The sequence below is a fragment of the Loxodonta africana genome, chromosome 3 (assembly GCF_030014295.1).
Source record: "Loxodonta africana isolate mLoxAfr1 chromosome 3, mLoxAfr1.hap2, whole genome shotgun sequence".
NCBI lineage: Eukaryota > Metazoa > Chordata > Mammalia > Proboscidea > Elephantidae > Loxodonta > Loxodonta africana.
In genome coordinates this window covers 154,355,892-154,376,549 of record NC_087344.1, presented here as the reverse complement: position 1 = coordinate 154,376,549, position 20,658 = coordinate 154,355,892, and the positions used below count along the sequence as shown (strand labels likewise).

General features: G+C 39.3%; 1 protein-coding gene across 3 annotated transcripts in view; it reads right to left on the bottom strand.

Moving 5' to 3' along the window:
• Positions 1–4,136: 4,136 nt before the first annotated feature.
• FMO5 (flavin containing dimethylaniline monoxygenase 5) overlaps positions 4,137–20,658 on the bottom strand; it is a 76,796-nt gene continuing 60,274 nt past the window's right edge. For 2 of the 3 annotated variants that reach the window (XM_003421951.4, XM_010601311.3), the window contains exons 6-9: positions 19,727–19,926; positions 16,102–16,454; positions 9,234–9,306; positions 4,137–6,485 (exon numbers count right to left, since the gene is read on the bottom strand). In XM_003421951.4, coding sequence (XP_003421999.1) covers positions 6,140–6,485; positions 9,234–9,306; positions 16,102–16,454; positions 19,727–19,926 — 972 coding nt within the window. In that variant the 3' untranslated portion in view covers positions 4,137–6,139. The remainder of the gene's footprint in view (positions 6,486–9,233; positions 9,307–16,101; positions 16,455–19,726; positions 19,927–20,658) is intronic. The other variant, XM_010601310.3, reaches the window with a different exon arrangement.

The window sequence follows — 20,658 nt, the reverse complement described above, 5'->3', positions numbered from 1 at the left end:
ATTTGACTAATGCAGACAGTTCTGGATGCAGGGCATTTAGAAACATTGGATTAAATGGAATTCTGATTTCTAGTTGTTTGTTTGTTTTGACATTTTGTTCCTGTATTATTTTCTTGAATTATGCCATTGTTTTGTCTGTCTTTTCCATGATTTTGTCTGCATTTTCCATGATTTTGTCTATCTTTTCCTTATTTTTTGTCTGTGTTTTCCTAAATCTTAGAGCTTTCAATTCCGTATCAGGTAGTTCCAGTGCCTTTTCTTCTATTAGAAGGTCACCTGATGTTTTGTTTTGTATGCTTTCTGGAGCCATCCTGTCCTGTTTTGTTTCTTTTTAAAAATATTTTTTGATATTGTTTGGTGTCTTTGGGACATTCGGTAATTATTTTCTTCGTTTATTGATTGTAGATTTGTTTCATCCTGCTTTTTTATTTTATTTGGTTATGTCTGGGCAGGCAGGCTGGATGTTCTTTGTTGTTTGCTTTTTATCTGTGGACCCGATACTTTTCACCACCATGTCCGGGTGGGCAGGGTTGGTCACTCAGCTATGGTGCAGCAGGCAGGTCCAGTGGAGGGGGAAGGGCGGGGATGGGTTGTTTGCGGCATGTTCAAGGCAGGGACAGGGGGCAGTGCGGAGGAGGGTCCAGTGGTCCACACCTGTGCTGCTTTGGGGTACGGTGCTCAGTGCACAGTGTAGATAGGCAGGAGGGAAAGGGGAAGATTTGATGTGTGGAGCTAAGTAGGGAAGAAATGAGAGAGAAACAGAAGCCAAAATAATAATAAAAAAAAGTGCTGAGGAAGCCTGCCATTGGAGTGGTGTGGTCCCAGGGAAGCCATGTGCTGGTGGCTTTCTAGCCGGGCCATGTGATACAGCTGATCAAGAAGGGGCAGAGATGACACATGTGGCTAGGTGAGCAGCAGAAGGGAAAGGTAGGAAGGAGGAGAGAGATAAGAAACCGGGGGAAAAAAGAAAAAGAAAGGCATATGTGGCCAGGTGGTCAGGAGAAAGGAAAGGAAGGAAGGTTGAGAGAGACAAGAAACCGGGGGAGGGGGGGAAGACCCAAGGGAGCCCACCGGTGTGGTGGCGCAGACCAGGGAAGCATCTCCCCAGCTGAGTGGCACTGCACAGCCTGTCAAGAAGAAGCAAAGATGGCACACAGTGCCAGGTGTTTGGGAGGAAGGAAAGGAAGGGAGTGAGAGAGTGAGAAGAAACCAAAAGTAGCCAAAAAGTAACAACAACAACAACAACAAAATGGCACTGAAGGAGCTGGCTGGTGGGGGCAGGGTGAATCCAAGGGGCAAGGAGCCGGTATCAACTCAGTTGAGGGACTGTGGCCCACCAGATTGCAGTGGAGGCCATGCAGAGGGAAGAAGGTTGGAGGGTGGGAAAGTGTGTATCCTTAGTTACCAGGTGCTCTGTCTCTTGCTGGGAACTCCATGATTTGCCTTCCCGTACTCCCTGTCCACCATTCTTGGTAGCTGAGAGGTCCATGATGGCAAATCTATGCCACATTGGCTGGTAGGGGAACTCAACTCCATAGCTCTCCTTGTTCTCCGTCAGTTTCCTATTCTGTCAGTGCTCGGTTGAGTTCTTTATCCCTTCATTTGATGCTTAGGGTTCCAGTGGCTTTTATAGTTAAAGATTTTTTCTGGGTCTTGATCATGTGCTGAGCTGGTGTGCCTGTGGCACATCTGAAGCTCCCTTAGAGTCTGCACTACTTATCAGGACAGCAGTTTCAAAGTTTCAAAGTCGACAACCCAAGCACAAATTGAAAAATAAATCCTGGACAACTACTATGCAAAGCACAGAGCTTGGAGTCCAAGCAGGGCTTTACTTGAGTGATTCCCAAGAGAGTGAGTAGATGAAGAGCCCAATCAGCTCAGCTGGTACTAAGCTCGTGTCTGATGAAATCCAAGGGTGTTGCTAAGGCTTCAGTACCCTAAGGATCCTTTTTGGCACCAGAAATGTTGAATAATTTCTAAGAGTTAAAACAATGCTAGAGATGTATTAGTCGATCATATAATTCTTACCAATTGGACAACATAGAGCATGAGACTGAGAGTTAGAGGCAGAATGGGGTATTTTTAGTCCAAGAAAGAAACAAAGTCAGGGAAATCCAAGGGTTTTGCTGAATCTTTTGGATATTCATCAAAATGTCTCTTGAAATCCTTTCTTCCTCAGAGTGGTGTTTGGCTAAGAAGACAATGACACAGGTCTGACGGGTCAATGCTTGCCTATGCCAGTTTGTCTGGAATGTAGAGCTATTCTAAGGTTTGTTATACATAAACTTAAAGAAACAAGCTAGTTATTATCTCTAAAGTTTAGGTTACTTAATTTTGTAAACATTTGCCCTGTGAGACCAGGTAGCACCCATGCTGTTCTGGCCTTGGCATTAGTGACTCCATCTTGGTTTTAGCTTTCACAGCCACAGACCAGAAGATCTAGATGGTACCTGGCTACGACTACTGACCATCTTGATCAGGACCACAACAGATGCACCCTGATACAATGGGAGAAAAATGTGGGACAAAATTCAAATTCTTAAAAAGTCCAGACTTATTGGACCAGTTGAGACTAGAGGACTCCCTGAGACTATAGCCCTGAGATACTCTTTAAACCTTGAAACAAAACTATCCCCTGAGTTCACCTTTTAGCGAAATAACTGATTGGCACACAAAATAAAGGATAGTATCTTTGAGTATGGTTTTCCATTAAAAATCCATCTATATAAGACCAAAAGAAAGGTCAACAATTACCCTAAAGCTAAGATGAGAAGATAAAGGGGCAGGAAAACTAGAGTACTGGAAATGGAACAAGGAGAACTCAGTTAAATTGAGAATGATGACACATTGTGAAAAATGTAACTAACGTCACTGAACAATTTGCGTATAAATTGTCAAATGGGAACCTAATTTGCTGTGTAAACTTTCACCGAAAACATAATAAAATATTATTTAAAATAATAATAAAATAAAAAGGAAACTGGGGTATTTATTGCTGATCAGTTAGGAATTATATTATCAACCAAAACCAAAACAACCTGTTGCCATCGAGTCAATTCTGACTCATAGCGACTCTATAGGACAGAGTAGAACTGCCCCATAGGGTTTCCAAGGAGCACCTGGTGGATTTGAACTGCCAACTTTTTGGTTAGCAGCCATACCTCTTAACCACTACGCCACCAGGATTTCCTATATTATCAAAGGATTGTTAATTTGACAAATTTATATGCTGAAAGGTGACAATGAAAAAGAAGCACCAGACCTTCAATTTACTTTTGAAGTAATCTCTAAATTAATAGATAGTAGAACCCTGGTGGCATAGTGGTTAAGTGTTACGGCTGCTAACCAAAAGGTCTGCAGTTCAAACCTGCCAGGTGCTTCTTGGAAACCCTAATGGGGCAATTCTACACTATCCTATAGGGTCGCTATGAGTTGGTAATTGACTGGACAGCAACGGGTTTGGTTTTGGGTTTTGATCTATTTTACGGAGCCCTGATGGTGTAATGGTTAAACCGCTCAGCTGCTAGCCAAAAGGTCAGTGGTTCGAACCCACCAGCTTCTCCACAGGAGAAAGATGTGGCAGTATGCTTCCGCTTCCATAAAGATTTACATACAGCCTTGGAAATCCTATGGGGTGGTATGAGTCAGAGCCGACTTGACCTCGGTGGGTTTGGTATTTGTACATCTATTTTAATAGACAATAAATCTTCAGTAACATACAAGGATTAGGGGAGGAAGAGGACCTAAGAAGTAATAACAATTCTCTGATTTTCAAAAGGCATCTCCACAGGTAAATTAGGTCAAATGGCAGGCAAGTGTCCAAATAGTTACATGATTAAGAGGAAGTTGTAGTTGTCATTTTTGGTTCTCTTATGTGTGTTTATATGAGGAAGCATAATGATTTCTTTTGCTGTTCTTTCAGTTCAGCTGCTGCTAAGTACTAGGCAGCAATCCCAAAATTTATTAACATATTGTACAACAGCTCTTGATGAACATACACTGGGCTGGTACTTTCAGTACCTTTCTTCCTGGAATCCAGTGTGCCTGACAGCTGATACTAAGATAGCTTCTCCATGAGACAAGAACAGTGTAAAACATCTGCAAATGAGAAAACAGAATTGGGGCAATGCTGTGACACAAACCCAAGTCCCTGCTTTCCATTTTGTTTGTTCTGTTTTTCAGAATTACACTGGATGACATAAGAAAAATAAGCAGAATGCCCATACGTTTAGTAAATGTCAACTCTAAATTAATACATGTCAAAATAATCAAAGCACAAAGAAATTAAAGCATTTAGGGTTTATTCCAGCAGTTAATCTGTATACATGCCGGGAGACGTCTCTTTTCAGAAAATAGGAGGGTTCATTGTAGATTAATTACAAACTTTTAAGGAGAAAAGAGAGGAACTACAAAATGGAAGATTAACCATTTCCTGAGCTTTAGCATAACTGAATTGTGCTCCTTTTCCTTCGTGGGGCTACCTGGTAGTCCTTGTGGCCTGGCCAGCCCCCGTTCATTTGCACAGTAAAGGTATCTCAATTATCAGGAAACTTCAAAGGTTTAGAGTTAGTCTTTTCTGGAAACAAGGGCAAAAAGCAGGTTACTTTGGGTAAAGTTAAATTCTTTGCACAAGGTAAACTTCATGCAAGTTCGTGGTTAACAGATGTCTTGTCATGAAGGGGGGTTTGCATGATTTTATGATCACTGTATCTCTGCTGTGTCTTCTTTGTTCCTGTTTATCTGTTCTTGGGTACATTCCACATTCATCAGTGACCTCTGACATTTCATATGCACTCAGAGGAATCTGTCAATGTGGACCTCAGTTTCCTTTTTTAACATACATAAATGATCTCTTTGAATACTTATTACTTATACTTCATTCAGGGGAAGGGATGAGGGTGGAAAAAGCAAGGGAGAGGGGAAGCAAATCAAATTATATGAGCAGGCCACACTACAACAGCTGGCAGCTATTTAACCTACTTCCTAAGGTTAAGTCTCGTTGGATCATAAACATGGAAACTAAGAGTTCAAAACAGATAGGACAGTGAATTTAAAATCTCAAGTTTCTCAACCAAGTTGAACCTATTGGCAGCTGCTAGATTATTAGAATGACCTGTGAGCCTAGAAAGCTGAAGGTAGTTTCTTCATTGAGAAATAAAGTCTGTTGGCTTAGGGAAAATATCAGGTACACTAGGGAACGCAGGAGTCCCTGGGTGGTGCAAAAGGTTAATGGGCTTAGCTGCTAACCAAAAAGTTGGAGGTTTGAGTCTACCCAGAGGCACCTGGGAAGAAGGCCTATTGATCCGTTTCCAGATAATCAGCTATTGAAAACCCTTCTACAGTTGTACTTAGATACACATGGTGTTGACTTGATGGCAACTAGGGATTTGTGGTGGTGGTAGGGAACAGCAAATGAAACAAAAGTGTCTGAAGTCTGTGTCTTATTTCAGATATATACAACTGCTATATGACCACAGGAGCCCTGGTGGTGCAGTGGTTAAGAGCTCGGCTGCTAACCAAAAGGTCAGCAGTTCGAATCCACCAGCTGATCCTGGGAAACCCTGTGGGGCAATTCTACTCTGTCCTATACAGTCACTATGAGTCAGAATTGGCTTGATGGCAATGGATTTTTAATTTTTATATGATGATGATTTCTCCTCTCTCAGGAAACATACATTTAACTACAATGTTAAAAACAAACAAAATTTGAGTTTTTAATAGAAAATCAGATCTATTAGAAGCAGAGTAACACAGAGTCATCCAGTTCTTACACAGATGGTGAGTTATGCTCCCCACCATAATATCTGATAACCAAGAACAAACATTTATTAAGCACCTCCCACATGTCAAGAACTCTGCTAAGGATGTATAAGATGACTAAAAGAGTACCTGAGCTCACAATCTAAGGATTACTGGGAAAAAAAGTGATGGGTCTCGAGAGGAAGGGAGGTAAGTCAATCTGAATGAATAACTGGGAATATTACTGCAGGAAAAGAGGAAAGAAGATTAATACTCTGGAAAGAAAAAGAAAAGTAGATTTCTGGGCAATGTGAATCTGAGAATTTTTCAATTTCTTCAAGTTCTGAAGGTATCTAGAACTAGCTTCCCAGTGAAAGCAGGGGCAATGACAATAGGACAGCTAAAAATAGGCTATAATTATAGCAAAGAAAGCAATGGCCAGCATAACCTTGACCATTGTCATTCCTGAGGTCGTAGAGTTATTCCTTTCAATTACTCTTGTCATCATAGGCTTCCTGATACGATTGTCTGTAGCGAGGATAGCTTTTCGTGCTCCATCCCATTTCCCGGGGCCCTGTAGACGATAATGGATTGGAGTACAGGGTCCCCAAAATAACTGTAATGCCAGCTTGGGATCACTGAAGGCCAAGGACAGCAGATTGGGCCTGACTCCCACCAGATCAGCAAGTTCTTCCATGGTATCTACATAGTCTCCCTGAATAGTATGGCGTGGACTCTCCACATACCTAAAGCAGAGAAGATAGAAAAAATGACTTATTAACAGTTTAATAAATCAGTCAATCAGTGATTGCAGAGTACTTGCTATTGACTCAATTTTGGATTGAGAGTTATGGAAAACAGAGAAAAAATATAAAATACTGTCTTTGTCCTCAATGAACTTATAATCTAGTAGAGAAGATACATCTGATACACATGAAACAGAAGGGAATGTAAGACTTTTGGTGATTTGAGACTGCAAAATAGAAATGCAGAGACAGGGTACTTAAAAGAGAACTATAATAGCTAGGGCCTTGAAAGATGTGGAAGATACAGATATTCTGAGAACAAAGACAAAAGTATTATAATTCAGGCGAACAGCAGAGGAAGGGAGTAAAGCAGGAATAAGTGTAGAACTGTTGTTAGTTGCCATTGAGTCAGCTCCAAATCATGGTGACCTTATGTATAACAGAACAAAATGTTGCCCGTTCCTACACCATCTTCATGATCGGTATGTTTGAGCCCATTGTTGTGGCAGTTATTTTGTCAATCCATCTCATGGAGGGCTTCTTCCATTTTCACCAACCCTCTGCTTTACCAATCATGATGACCTTTTCTAGCAGTTGGTCTTTCCTGATATTTGTCCAAAGTAAGCAAGTCTAAGCCTCACCATCCTCACTTCTAAAGAGTATTCTGGTTGTATTTCTTCTAAGACTGATAAATATAGGATATAAGCAAAGAATATCTGTGGAGATTATGTACAGTATAGGGGGTATGTGTGGAAAGCAAGAATGAATATGGAGAGGAAGATCCAGATACAGAGGGCTCTGATGTCATCAGAAAGAGCCAACCAACCACGAAAATCTCTAAATCAATCACTGTAAGTGTGGAATTCTTAATTTTTTTTTTTTTTTTAATGAGGGCAGTGGTGGTGAGGTCCACAGAGCAGACTTCCTAAGGCTGAAGTTAATTTGGAATCCTGAGAGGAGGAAGGAAGATGATTTATCCCGAAAGAGGAAGTAGCCCTCCAAATGGAGCCATATGGAACGATTCCACCAAGTACAGATTTAAAGAGCTAAGAAGTCTTTTTAAGGGGGAAAATGTGGTAACAGTGATAATTGCGATTACCTGTGCATAGGGAGTGGGATTTGGGGAGCTAAGTGGTAGCTTTCATATTTAACTTTCTATAATGAAAATAAAAGAAAAAATAGTGGGTCAGAAAGAGAAAAGCTAAGTCAAGCAAATTGAGATTGGATGGGTTTACTAAAGGAATCAAAAAACAAGGATAGGAAAAAGATGACAGAAAGTAAATTCGAGAGTAAAATTGGTAAGATGGAATCCTAGAGGGGCCAAAAGACAGCCAAGTAGGAGTTTATTGAGATGGAACTAGAGTTTAGAAGAGAAGGTAAGACAGGAAAGAATTTGAGAGCTTTCCCTTATGGATGTCATAGTGGGTCGAGGCTTTGTGGGCATGTATTTATTTGTCCTATAATAGAGAGTAAAGAGCTGTAGTCATGAAAATTTCACAAGAAGTTCACTAGAAGCTGGCTTGTAGAGTTGTGGGGATTAAATAAGCTCAGGGGTAAAAACACATCACAGTGTGTGTACATAATGCACCCTCAATAAAATCTGGAGACCGCTTACAGTCAGAAGGTGGTTAGATAAAAGTAAAGGAAAGAGAGGAAGAAAGTTGAAATAGGATAATATAGTGCCAGGAAAGCAAGGGAAAAAAAGCACTCTATAAAGAAGAGATGTTTAAAAGTACCAAATTTGGTAGTAAAAAGAAGGAAAATGAAGTTTGTCATGGATGACCTTCAAAACATTTTCAGGAGTAAGGATGGAAATTATAGTGTAGGGGGATTAAGAAGGAACAAAGGGTTAAAATTTAGAGCACTTAACTTAGAGTATTTAAGTTTGGCAGTAAAAGAAGGGAAAAAATTAGGAGAGGACCTGGAAAGGGTAACAAGGTTGAATACCGCCCCCCCCCGCAAAATAAATAAATAAATTAAATAAATAAATAAAAAGGTTGAATATAATAAGGTTGAATAAAAACTTTCTTTCTCCCCCTTACAGATGGAGGAGACATTATTGTTATAATCAATTGAAGAAAACTGCCTCTTTGGGCCTGTAGTGATTATGCCTCTGACTTGGCCACAAAAACTCAGGAATTTGCCACTAACTTCCACTTTGTCCAAAAAAAAAAACCATCTAGTGATTGAGTTCAAGTTCTGAAATTGAGATTGCTGGATTAATGTGTTCACCCAAGCACTAAGCAGCTGGCTGCTGTTATCCTTCTCCCCAGTCATGTGGACTAGCCAGTCCACGAACCACTGTGACTGAATGTACCATCCTGGTGACAGCCAGCAAAGGGATTTGTAATTTGATCATAATTTTGTACCACTCTTTCATTAATTTCATATCAGTCTTTCTTTCTATGGCAGCTCCACTAGCACTTCGAGTAATACTAGCAAAAGAATACATCTGATTTGCCCTCCATGTGCTCGTTCTACTACTTGACTTTTCCTTTAGGACCTAAACATAGGATTTTAAACACTTTTCCTAAGCTTCTCTTTTTTTTTTTTTTCCTCCCATATACATTCAAAGCAGTGCTACTACTGCTATTTCACCATAATATTGCCACAAATTATTTCATTTTCCTTCAAAATATAGTGTAAATCCTTAACTAGCACAAGGAAACTAAATATAGTACAGTATTGTGCTTTTATTAAGCAATAAGGAAAAAAAAAACTACATATCTTCCTGGGAGAATTTCTTACCTTTTTTCTATTTCCTCTTGAGCCTTAGATATTTCTGCCATCATTTCACTTTGTGAGGGCAATGTCTTTAGCCCTAAAGACAAAAGTTAAAATTTTAAGTATAAAATGACCTCATTGGCAACAATAATTCTGTTAAATATTATTATGCTATGCAGAATTCAATGAAATACAAGATAGTTTTTTTTATACTCAAGGAGTTTACAGTTCAGTCTATCCTGTTCTATTCTACTTTGTCTTTGGAAGATATTTCTCTTACTCTGCCTTCCAACTAGTACCTACCTCCTCCATAGTCTTTCAAGTGGGAAATAAAATATGGGCATACAGAAATGATAAATGGCCTTAAAAATTTATGGGAAATGAGGAACAAAGTAAATGGCGGTGGGATGGGAAAACACACCTGCACTTTGACTCTTAATAACACAGAGTCTTTATAGCACAGACAGAAGGAAGTAAAAGTAAACTTTTAATCACATCTTATGCCTAAAGTCCTATGGAAGATAAGGCTCACCTTCTAAACTTTATTTGATGAGGGTAGAGTTTAAGGCCAAGGACAACTCAATACCCAATCTTGTGTAATCACTGATACACAAACAGTTCCAGCACTAGGAATTTAATACCAGAGACAAAAAAAGAAAACAACAAAAAACCCACTGCCGTCGAGTCAATTCTGACTCATAGCAACCCTACAGGACAGACTAGAACTGCCCCACAGGGTTTCCAAGGAGCACCTGGCAGATTTGAACTGCTGGCCTTTTGGTTAGCAGCTGTAGCATTTAACCACTACGCCACCAGAGACATAGTTAGACTTAGATACTATTGTTTAAGTTAGTAGAAACAAATAACCTTATGCCCAGATTTCTAGACATTTCTTCATGTAGAAAATTTTAACTACACACCAACCCTAAGGTGTTAACCCTGTAAAGCTCTAACACATAGAATTTCAGAATGGGCTTATATTGTTCCAATACAGGCCTTGTCTCTACAGATATTCTAGTCAAGTGGTTATCTCATTACTGCTTAAACTTCTCTGGTGATGGAGCTCTCATTACCCTCTGAGGAGATGTTGCTAGAATATGTGACTGTGGAAGCTAAAAACAATATGGAGTCATTATGCCCAGCTGGAAGAGCATGGCTGCTATCTGGTTTCACAGGGCAAAAGTTTAAGAGAATAAGTAACTGGACTTTTAGAAATAGTAATTAGCTTGTTTCTGTAGATTTATGTATAATTACCAGTTCCTGTTCTTTAATTCCTGCATGCCAGAAAAGCAGATGCCTGGCTATATGGAAATCTGCTTGGCAGGCTCTGATCTCCCTCCCCATACCCCACCCCAGACCTGCGTCATTTGTTTGTCTTCTTAGCCAAACACAGTATTGAGAAAGGAAGAATTTCAAGAGACATTTTAATAAATATCAGAAAGACTCGTTGAAACCGTGTGGAGTTCCCTGGCTTTCTTTGTTCCTTGGACTATAAACACCCCATACAGCCTCATCTTAGGTGCCATACCAGCTTCATGCTGTATGCTGTCCAATTCTTGAATTGTATGATTGACTGATACATTTCCAGCATTGTTTTAACTCTCAGAAATTATTCAACAAACATCATTACTATTATTTATAATCCTGGAGCCACAGAGTCTAATCTTAACAAATGGCTACCCTCGAAACATTTACAAACTGTCGTAACTCCTTCAAACATTCCCATTATCAGGCTAAACACTACTAGTTCCCAGTGTTACTGGTTGTAAGTTCTCTGCCAGTTTGATTGCCTTTCTGGGCACACTATCGTGGTGTGTTCCTCTAAAAATACGGGACTCAGAAATTCAACACTGAAGAAATAGCCTTCTGGGTTTTGCCATGCGTTTTCTCATTTTAGCCGGGGGAGTTATTACTTATATTCGTAAATCAATGAGAAAACATTGATATGCTTCATTTGAGATTAATCACAGGTCTCTTGAGATACTCAATGAACACATTGTGAGAGTTATTTCCAAATTATTGCTTATAGTAAAACCATAAATTTTCCTTCTATTAACTAGAAACATTTTGGAGGAACAGGTAGTTCTAGGGTGTGAGTGAGAGTCAGCTAATTCACACACATAAAAAAAAAGAAAGAAAAATCTATAGATAGAGATATATACAATACCCTGCGGTGCAGCGCTTTCTAATTCATTAACACTGTTCTTGCAGTGTTTCCTTGTTTTGACACACATTGTTATTATTTCTCAACTCCCTCCTCCCTATCTTGCTTCATATCTTATGGTCCCAGTCTAAATTAACAGCAGCAGCACCTGAATAGATTGTTTTCCCTGTCATCCCCAACATACATTCGGTCACCAAATTCTTTCACATCTACCTGCTAAAGTTCATTTAAGTTTGTCTCCTATCTACTTAGATTGTCATTACCTTAGTTTAATGCCCTCATCATGTCTTACTTGTACTTCTACCACAGGCTCTTAACTGACCTACTTCCCATTTCACATCTCTGACACATCTTCTGAATTGCAAATCTGACTTGACTTCCTATCTCCCAGTTAAAACCTTTCAGTGGTTCTCTATTGCCTACGCTGAATGCGAACTTCTTCATGGCACCCAAAGATTTTCTAAATTTTGCCTCCGTGAATATCTCTAGCTTCATTTTCCTTAATTCTTATGTTATTTTCCAGCATTCTGGACTACTTATAGTTCCTGGAACTTGTTCTGTCATTTTTCTCTGACTTCGCATAAATATTAGTGATTGTTTCCTTGTTACCGTTGGCATTTGCTTGTCATTTTACCAAACTCTTACTCATCCTTTAAGATGTGGCTGAGGGTTGACTGATAAACCTTTTCCAGCTCCTCTAAGGAGAACTAAACCAAACCAAACCTGGGCCGTTGAGTTAATTCTGACTCATAGTGACACTATAGGACAGAGTAGAACTGCCCCACAGGGTTTCCAAGGCTGTAAATCTTTACTAAAGCACATTGCCACATCTTTCTTCTGTAGGGTGGCTAGTGAGTTCCAACGGCAGACCTTTGGGTTGGCAGCCAAGTACTTTAACCTCTGCACCCCCAGGGGTTCATCTCTAAGAAGAGTTAGGTGCTTATTCCTCACTACTACCATAGCAGTTCCTTTATATCATTACTGGAACACTTGTTTAAGATACAGTAAATATTTGTTGAATAAATGAATACGTTAAATGTCTGTTTACTCGCCTCTCTTCCTTGACTCTGAGTCCCATAAAGATAAGGATTTGCATTTTGGTCAGATTTGTATCTCCAGCATCTAGCACAGGCTCTGGCACATACCAAGAGGTCAATAAATGTTAGCTGAAGAATGAAGAGCTGAAGTTCAGAGATTCTCCAAAGGTTCCAAGACAAGGCAGGAAGGAAAAGAGCCTGAATTATAACTATATGATAGTAGGGCTTTCAGTCTGGTGTCAGGTGTTAGGAGGGTTGAATTTCTGTAATCCTGACTTTATTGAATCCTGACTTGTTCCTGCATATTTTAGTGTAAAGGAAATGTTACAAGAGAAGAGAGTCGTGGCTGTCATTCTGTTCTTCGGTTCAGTCAAGACATTTAACATGACTGGAAATTGGCTAATGTATTTCATAAGCTGAAACCCTCAAAGAAGAAGTTCCTTTTGTAGAGTTTACCTCAGAACTAAACTGGCATTTGATCAAACAGACATTTATTAGGACGGGGCAGCACTTTGTTCTGTTATGAAGTCACCATGAGTCAGAGCCAACTACACGGCAGTGAACAACAGTGCGCTAGGCACTGGTCTATGCTCGGTATACAAAGGTTAATAAACACAATTTATTTAAAGAGTTTTCAATATACTACAGATGGCAGGAGGAAATATATGTAGGTTTTCTTTATACAAATAATGAGTAAAAGAAGGACATACCAAGCAGAGAGAAACGGAAGCAAAGGCACAGAGGTACAAGAGCATATGTGTGTTTGGTGATCAGTGAGTGGGTAAGTCATCTAGAGGATCTAGGAGATAGTAGAGTGTACGGTAAAGATTTGAGAAAGACAGGCCTGAAAGCATGAGCTGCATCCAAACTGTGGAGGAATTTGAATGATATGCTAAGACATAATGCCTTCTTATGACCCAGAGAGTTGGTATAACTTGATGTGGTTTTCCAGGAAAGAAAGTTGCTGAATGAAAGTAGAACACTTGGAAGGCTCTTGAGAGGACTGCAAAAGAGGCAAAGAAAAAAGAAAACAAGGTTTCAGTTAAGGCAAGGAAGTAGGTTCAGTGTTCTAGAAAAGGGCGGAATACTTGACAAGAGAACTATGGTTCTGGAGAACAGAATAAGAAGGCAAAATGGGGCTTGGTAGGGGAAGGACTGGACCAGGGAAGGGGACAGACCGAGTTGGGAAGGCAAGAAAGAATGGGAGAAACTAGCTAACCCTGGGAGTTTAAAACATGGCAAGTAAAGGTCTATTTCAAGGATAAGAAAGGCAAGAATTTGTGGGTAGACAGGAGGGCCATGGATAGAACAAAAAGCTCAGGGTTCCTGTTGGAATTTTCATAAAGTTATAGAGATTCTTCTGAAGAATGTTAGAGGAAAGCGAGAGGAATTTGCACTAGGCTGCTTCTGCTAGTATAGGAATCTGGGCTCTTTGCCATTTGTTTAGGTACCAAAAAAAAAAAAAACCTGTTGCTATCAAGTCAACTCTGACTCATAGTGACCCTATAGGACAGAGTACAACTGCCTCACAGAGTTTCCAAGGAGTGGCTGCTGGATTCAAACTGCCGACCTTTTGGTTAGCAGCTGTAGCTCTTAACCACTATGCTACCAGAGTTTCCTGTTTAGGTACATTTCCCTCGAAACAAAACAAAACAAAACAAACCCGTTGCTGTTGAGTTGATTCCGACTCATAGCGACCCTATAGGACAGAGTAGAACTGCCCCATTCCACAGCAGTAATGCAGGCTCTTAAAAATAACCATTTTCCCTGTTCCTTTCAACAGTTTACTTGGTCTTAGAAAAAAGTTCCAGTTGTTTAAATTATATCAAGATATTGTGGCCTATTTTAATGCACCTTTATCCTCTTACTTAGTTGACCCAATTAAAAGATCCAGTTAATACGACTAGAATTAAGCCAGTCTAACAAGTTATTTGCATTTGATTTGTTGTCCAGTGCTCTCAAGGAGTACACGATCTACTAAACAGGGCTGGAAGGAATTAAGAAATGGTAAGAAATTTGGAAAGGTTTTTGATCTACCAACTCAAATACCTTTTTTTTTTTCTCTCTCTCTGCTACCATGAAGATCTTCACTAGGGAAGGGGAAGCTGTACTTCCAACAGAACTCTGAATTGTTTTAATGATACTATTAGTAATGTAGGGGCCCTGGTGTCACAGTGGTTAAAAGTTTGGCTGCTGAACAAAAGGTTGGTAGGTTGAGTCCACCAGCCACTCCTTGGAAACGCTAATGGTTTTGTTGTTGTTGTTATTAGTAATGTAAGCAACTTTTGTTATAACAATTATACAATCAAAGAATTTCTCCCGTAGAAGAGACCTTAAAGTTCCTTTGATTTCTCCCTATTTTGAGGCTTGAATCTACTCCATGCTTCCTTCCCAAATGTCCATCCAGCCATTTGTCCTCCTTTCCCTATTTTGCTTGAACTCCTCACAACTTCAGAGGCAGCCCATTACATCTTGAAATGGGCACTGGCTGATAGAAAAAGAGGCTTTTCTTTTATCAAGGTCATACTGTGTATCCCTCAAGGTTTCACTTCTTGATTCTGGTTCTATTCCTTGACGCTAAAGCTACATTGAGCAAATCGTATCCTTCCATGGGATATCCCTTGAAATATTTGAGGGGAACTCTCTCATGTCTCCACTGAATTTTATCTTCTTCAGGCAAAACATCTTCAAAGCTTTCAGTCGTACTTTAAAATGATATGTTTTCAAATTTCTTTACCATTCTGGTCTCTTTCTTTTAATGCACTCCAGTTTCACTTTTAAAATATGTCTTTGGGTGTTGTCTAACCAGCTTGGAGAACACAATTGTTCTAGGACTATAATTTTTTAATGATGCTAGATATTTCTGGCTCATATTGAGACTACCGCCCCAAGCCCCAAAGTCTTTTTCTCAAGTACTCCTAGTTACCAAAACTGAAAAAAAAGGGATATATGGGGAGAAAGTGAGAATTTTAGAGTTTCTTCTATACTCTGGACTACCCTCCAACCACGTCTTAATTGTCTGAAATCAAGTCACATCATTTCTGTATTCCAATTACTCTAACTGTAAAGAAAAAAAGATGAAATTCTTTTGCTTCAGAAATATATATTACTTGTCTAATAAAATCTAAGGATCCCTGGGCAGGGCAAATGGTTAATGTGCTTGGGTTCTAACCAAAAGGTTGGAGGTTTGAGTCCACCCAGAGGCGCCTTGGAAGAAAGACTTGGTGATCTACTTCTGAAAAATCAGAAATAAATATTCTATGGAGCACATTTCTACTTTGACATACATGAGGTTGCTATGAGTTAGAGTGAACTCAATGGCAACTGGTTTGGGTCTAAAATCTGAACCAGTGGATTCTAATCAAGAATGCACACTGAGGAGCATGTTTCTGAGGACCATTTTTCTCAAAGATGTTATGGCCAGCCCCATCCCAGACTTAGCAAATAAGCATCACCAGAGATGGGGTCAAAGTATGCCTATCCTGAAAAAATTTCCCAGGTGGTACTAATGTATGTCTGTGGTTATAAATTACTACTTTAGATTCACTCAAAAATTAATTTTTGAGCACTAACTTTGTGCCAGGTAATGTTATAATTATACATACTGTCTCTAGTTATTTAAAAGCAAGTGCATGAACAGAACTAAACACACCACCAAGTAATTAGGTAATCAACTTGCATTGTCACTCACCTTTAAATATTTGAGTGGCCCAGCGTGCTTGGAGCTCTGAAATGGGCATAATGGCTCCCAAGGGCTGGATCAAACCTATAATTGCAAGAGTTGGCTTTTCCAGGTTAGGAGGGAAGACTTTTTTATACAAGGATATCTTGTTTTTGACCACTTTGACAGAGTCATCAAGAAAAGGAAAGGAAAAGCTATAGCCTGTGGCAAAAATAACAGCATCAATGTCATCCTCCCTGGAGCCATCTTCAAATACGGCAGCTGTCTCCGTGAATTCCTTCACATTTCCTTTCACCTTCACCATGCCAGAAATGACACGATTTGGGAGGTCATCATTTATCGTTGGGTGTTGACCCAGAGCTCTGTGAGTTGCGATAAGGACCAAGAGAAGGAAAAAAGAGAGAGATCATAAGACAGCAAAAACAAACAAAAAATCAGTACTACATAAGTAAGTAAAATTCTGCTTTGGCAGAGGTAGTTAAACAATATTCCAGTGATCACCTCTTTGGTCTATCTATGAAATGTGGGAAAGATCTGGTTTATACCAGCTGGGCACAGGTCAGGACCTGAGAGCAGAGGCTGGACCCTGCCTGGATGGCATTAAAAGGAAGAATATTGGAGGAGTGAAGAAAAAAGAGTCTTATTTGAGGAGTACATGTATAGTTTCTCAAGGAACAGTAATGTTCTCAGTGATATGATAAAGCCACAGGCCAATAGTTTCTATCCACATATCACTTAGTCAGGCAGAACTAGAAAACGCCCAGTGGCTAGATTTAGACCACCATTTTCCAAACTGTATAATAAATCACATATGTATATCAATTCACACTTTATAAATTGCTTTTATACACATTATCTTATTTGACTCTCACACAAACCCCATGAAGGAGGCAGGGCAGGTGTCATCATCCAGGTTTTATAGATAAGGAAACTGAGGCCTAGAGAAGTTAAATGATTTGCCCAAGGTTACACAGCCTAGGATTTTAGAATTTATCTCAAAATGGATTTCTATGAATTCCCTCAGGATACTTTAGGCCTACTAAGTAGTATGTCCCAGGGACAGCCTACGAAAAGGATACCAAAAAATCAGGTAGGGCTTCCATTATCTTGGATCTTTCTAAAGAGCAGTCTGAATCCTTGGATTGCAAGGTTCCAGGCTCTTAGAATCCTCAGCTATCACATTTGAATAGAAGTGAACTAGCCTCAGGAACATGTTAGGTTTAAACTACTACTACTGGTTCGTCGCATTTAGTTATATGTTGAATCTAAAACCTTTAGGTATAGATTCTGTTCTGCATTCCAGCCTCATGATTTCATCTTTTTTTTCTCCAAATCTACACCTTTGCACTACCAGTACCACCATCCACATAGATGCCCAAGCCATGAAACTATGAGTCTTATATCTGGGTCACCAAGGCTTTTCTCTTTCTCCTCTTAACATCCACAGAGTAGCTTTATCTATTCCCCATTGATACTGCCTCGGCTTAGGCCCCCAGAATTTTTCACCTGGACTGTTACAATTGTCTTTAGGCCCTCCTGCCCATCCGCCTCCAATCTATCTTCTACAACACTTTCAAACGATTTTTCTTAGAACTGTATTTATTATTATGTCACTCACCTGTTTAAAATATTTCAATGACTTTGTACTACCTTCACTTCAAATTGTTTTTATTTTTCATAACATACAAAGATTTTCATGTGCCTGCCTGATGAGCCTAGAGATATATTCTTTAATCACTCTTCCACCTGTGCCATATAGTCTAGCCATACGCAACTATGTGCAGGTCAGAGATCATAACATAATTTTTTGCCACTTCAAAGCTTTTTACTTGTAATTGGAATGCCACTGCCTTACTCTGTTTGGTTATTTCCTATTATTCCATAAAGCCTCAATTTATATTGCAACCATCAAAGAAATGGATGCTAGAGTAATTGTGCAAAAGGTTGCTGGTGAACCAAGTATCAAAGTATTACCCCCTTGATGAACTTCAAAGGGAAAAATAACTTTACAGTGGAGAAAATTGGTGGATACTATCTTATCCAAGTGATCAAATTTAACATCATTAATATGGGATACGCTGACATTCTGTGCCTCCTGAAATGATTCTCTGAGAAGGGCACATCACCTTGGTAGTATTTGTGCCAAAAAAATTTAGCCTGAATATAATCACGCAGAAGCAATCATGCAAGTCCAAACTGAGAGATGTTCTGCAAAACAACTGACTTGGGATTCTTCAAAAAATTTTATGTCAAAAACAAAACAAAACAAAACAACAGCTGGGGAATTATTCCAGATTAAGAGACTAAAGAGATATGAAAACTAAATGCAAGTGATACTTGACAGGATCTTGGATTTTAAAAAAGCTATACAGAACATGAAGCCCTAGTGGTGCAGTGGTTAAGAGTTCAGGCTGCTAACCAAAAGGTTGGCAGTTCAAATCCACTAGCTGCTCCTTAAAAACACTATGGGGTGGTTTTACTCTGTCCTATAGGGTCCCTATGAATCGGAATCAACTCAAAAGTCGTAGGTTTTATTGGGACAACTGGGGAAATTTGAATATGGACAATGTAATAGATAATGATATTGAATCAATGTTAAATTTCCCAGATGTGATAACTATTATGGTTATATAGAAGAATATCCAATAACTCTTTTCTTAGGTGATATATGCTGAAGTATTTTGGGTACAATGTCTTAATGATTGCAATTTACTCTCAAATGGTTCAGAAAAAAATATTATGTATGTATGTATGCATCTATCTCTAGGGAGGGAGAGAGCAAGAGGGAGAAAGTAAATGTATCAAAATGTTAACAGTACATAAATCTAGGTAAAGGGTATATAGGTGTCCATTGTATTATTCCTGCAACTTCTTTGTAGATTTGAACATTTCCAAAAATAAAAAATTGGGAGAAAAGTCATTTAAAATCAGCCTGTTGAAATTCTTTCACAGTCTACCCTTCCTTTACACCCTCACAATACTCCATACATTTCTTTATTATATTTTGTCTTTCTTCTCATTCAAGTAAGTTAAGGTAACATCCATTTTTTGAATCTGCCATTTACTAGTTGTTTGATCTTGGGCAAATTATTTAGCTTCTCTAAGTGCCAATGTCTATACTTTAAAATACAAATAGCACCAACCTATATGGATGTTATAAAAATTAAATGAGATAATGCATGTAACTCATTGAGCACTGCTTGTCATATCATAAGTCCTGAAAAGATTAGGGTATTATTATTGTATTAGTATTATCTTTTATCTCCATATTCTCATGCCCAATATAATGCCTGGCTTATAACAGGAGCTCAGTGCTGGCTGGATGAATGAATGAATAAATGAGGTACTGCCCTCTACTACGGTTGTATTGTTATTGTTGTTGCTGGACATATTATAAAAAGAACTGATACCTGGGGAAATGAAAAAAACAGTAAATGCCAAGAAGAACCACAGACCACAAATCTATAGGCCAGTAGATGTAGGACTTCTGTGGGGGACAAGGCAGGAATCTGAGTTCGGATTCTGCGGATTTTCTTGATGTGTGAGTAGAGATAGCTCCACCGTCAGCCTATGTGAACAGTCCTTATTCTTTCCCCTTGACCATTACCTCCCCACTACCACCCTGGGGACATACCTGTGTTTAGGCTTCAGGCCAAACATTTCGTGGTCAAACCTTTCGTTCATCTTTTTTTCTAGGAATGCATTTATTAGTGATAGGCTAATAATCTTCTTCAAAAAATAACTAAATCGAGAAGACAACACTGTATCAAAAGGGTATCCATGATCCCCTACACGATTCAGGATCCAAGCCCCTCTCCTGGTGCTGAGGAAAACCTGGAACATGGGGAAAAAGTGTTTGCTTTTGTCACTCTCTGGCTTATAAACCTAAAGCACCCCATTTTCTTCAAGATTAACTTCAAACTCATAGACTGGCTTTTTAATCCCTGAAAAATCTTTTTTTTTTTTTAATTTATTACTATTTTTCTTCCCAAACATTATGCCTACAATTAAATTGGTGCCGTCACTGTCCCTGGTATGTCTAGCTCTGTTCCACCCCTGCATTTCTGTTTAATGCCATTACATCTACCTGGAAAGCCCTTTTTCCTCTTCATTCTCCATATCCTATTCACGTTCAAGATCCAGGTTAAGTCAGCCTCGTCCATCCATGAAGACTTCACTGACCATTCTGGCCTCCAGCTTTCTCTGCACACACTTAACTTGTCTAACACTTACACATGTACAACTCATTTAAAACCACAGCGTGGTAAAGCTGAGCACAACTGGAAATCATTTAATCCAAGCCCCTCAATTTTTTTTGTCCTTGATATTGTTTATATTACTACAAACCTATGGCCATCAAGTCAATTTCGACTCACAGAGACCCCACAGGACAGAGTAGAATTGCCCCCATAGGGTTTCCAAGGCTGTAAATCTTTAAGGAAGTAGACTGCCATATCTTTCTCTTGCAGAGCAGCTAGTGGGTTCGAACTGCCGACCTTTCGGTTAGCAACTGAGCACTTTAATCACTGTGCCACCAGGGCTCCTTATATTACTACAACAAACTGT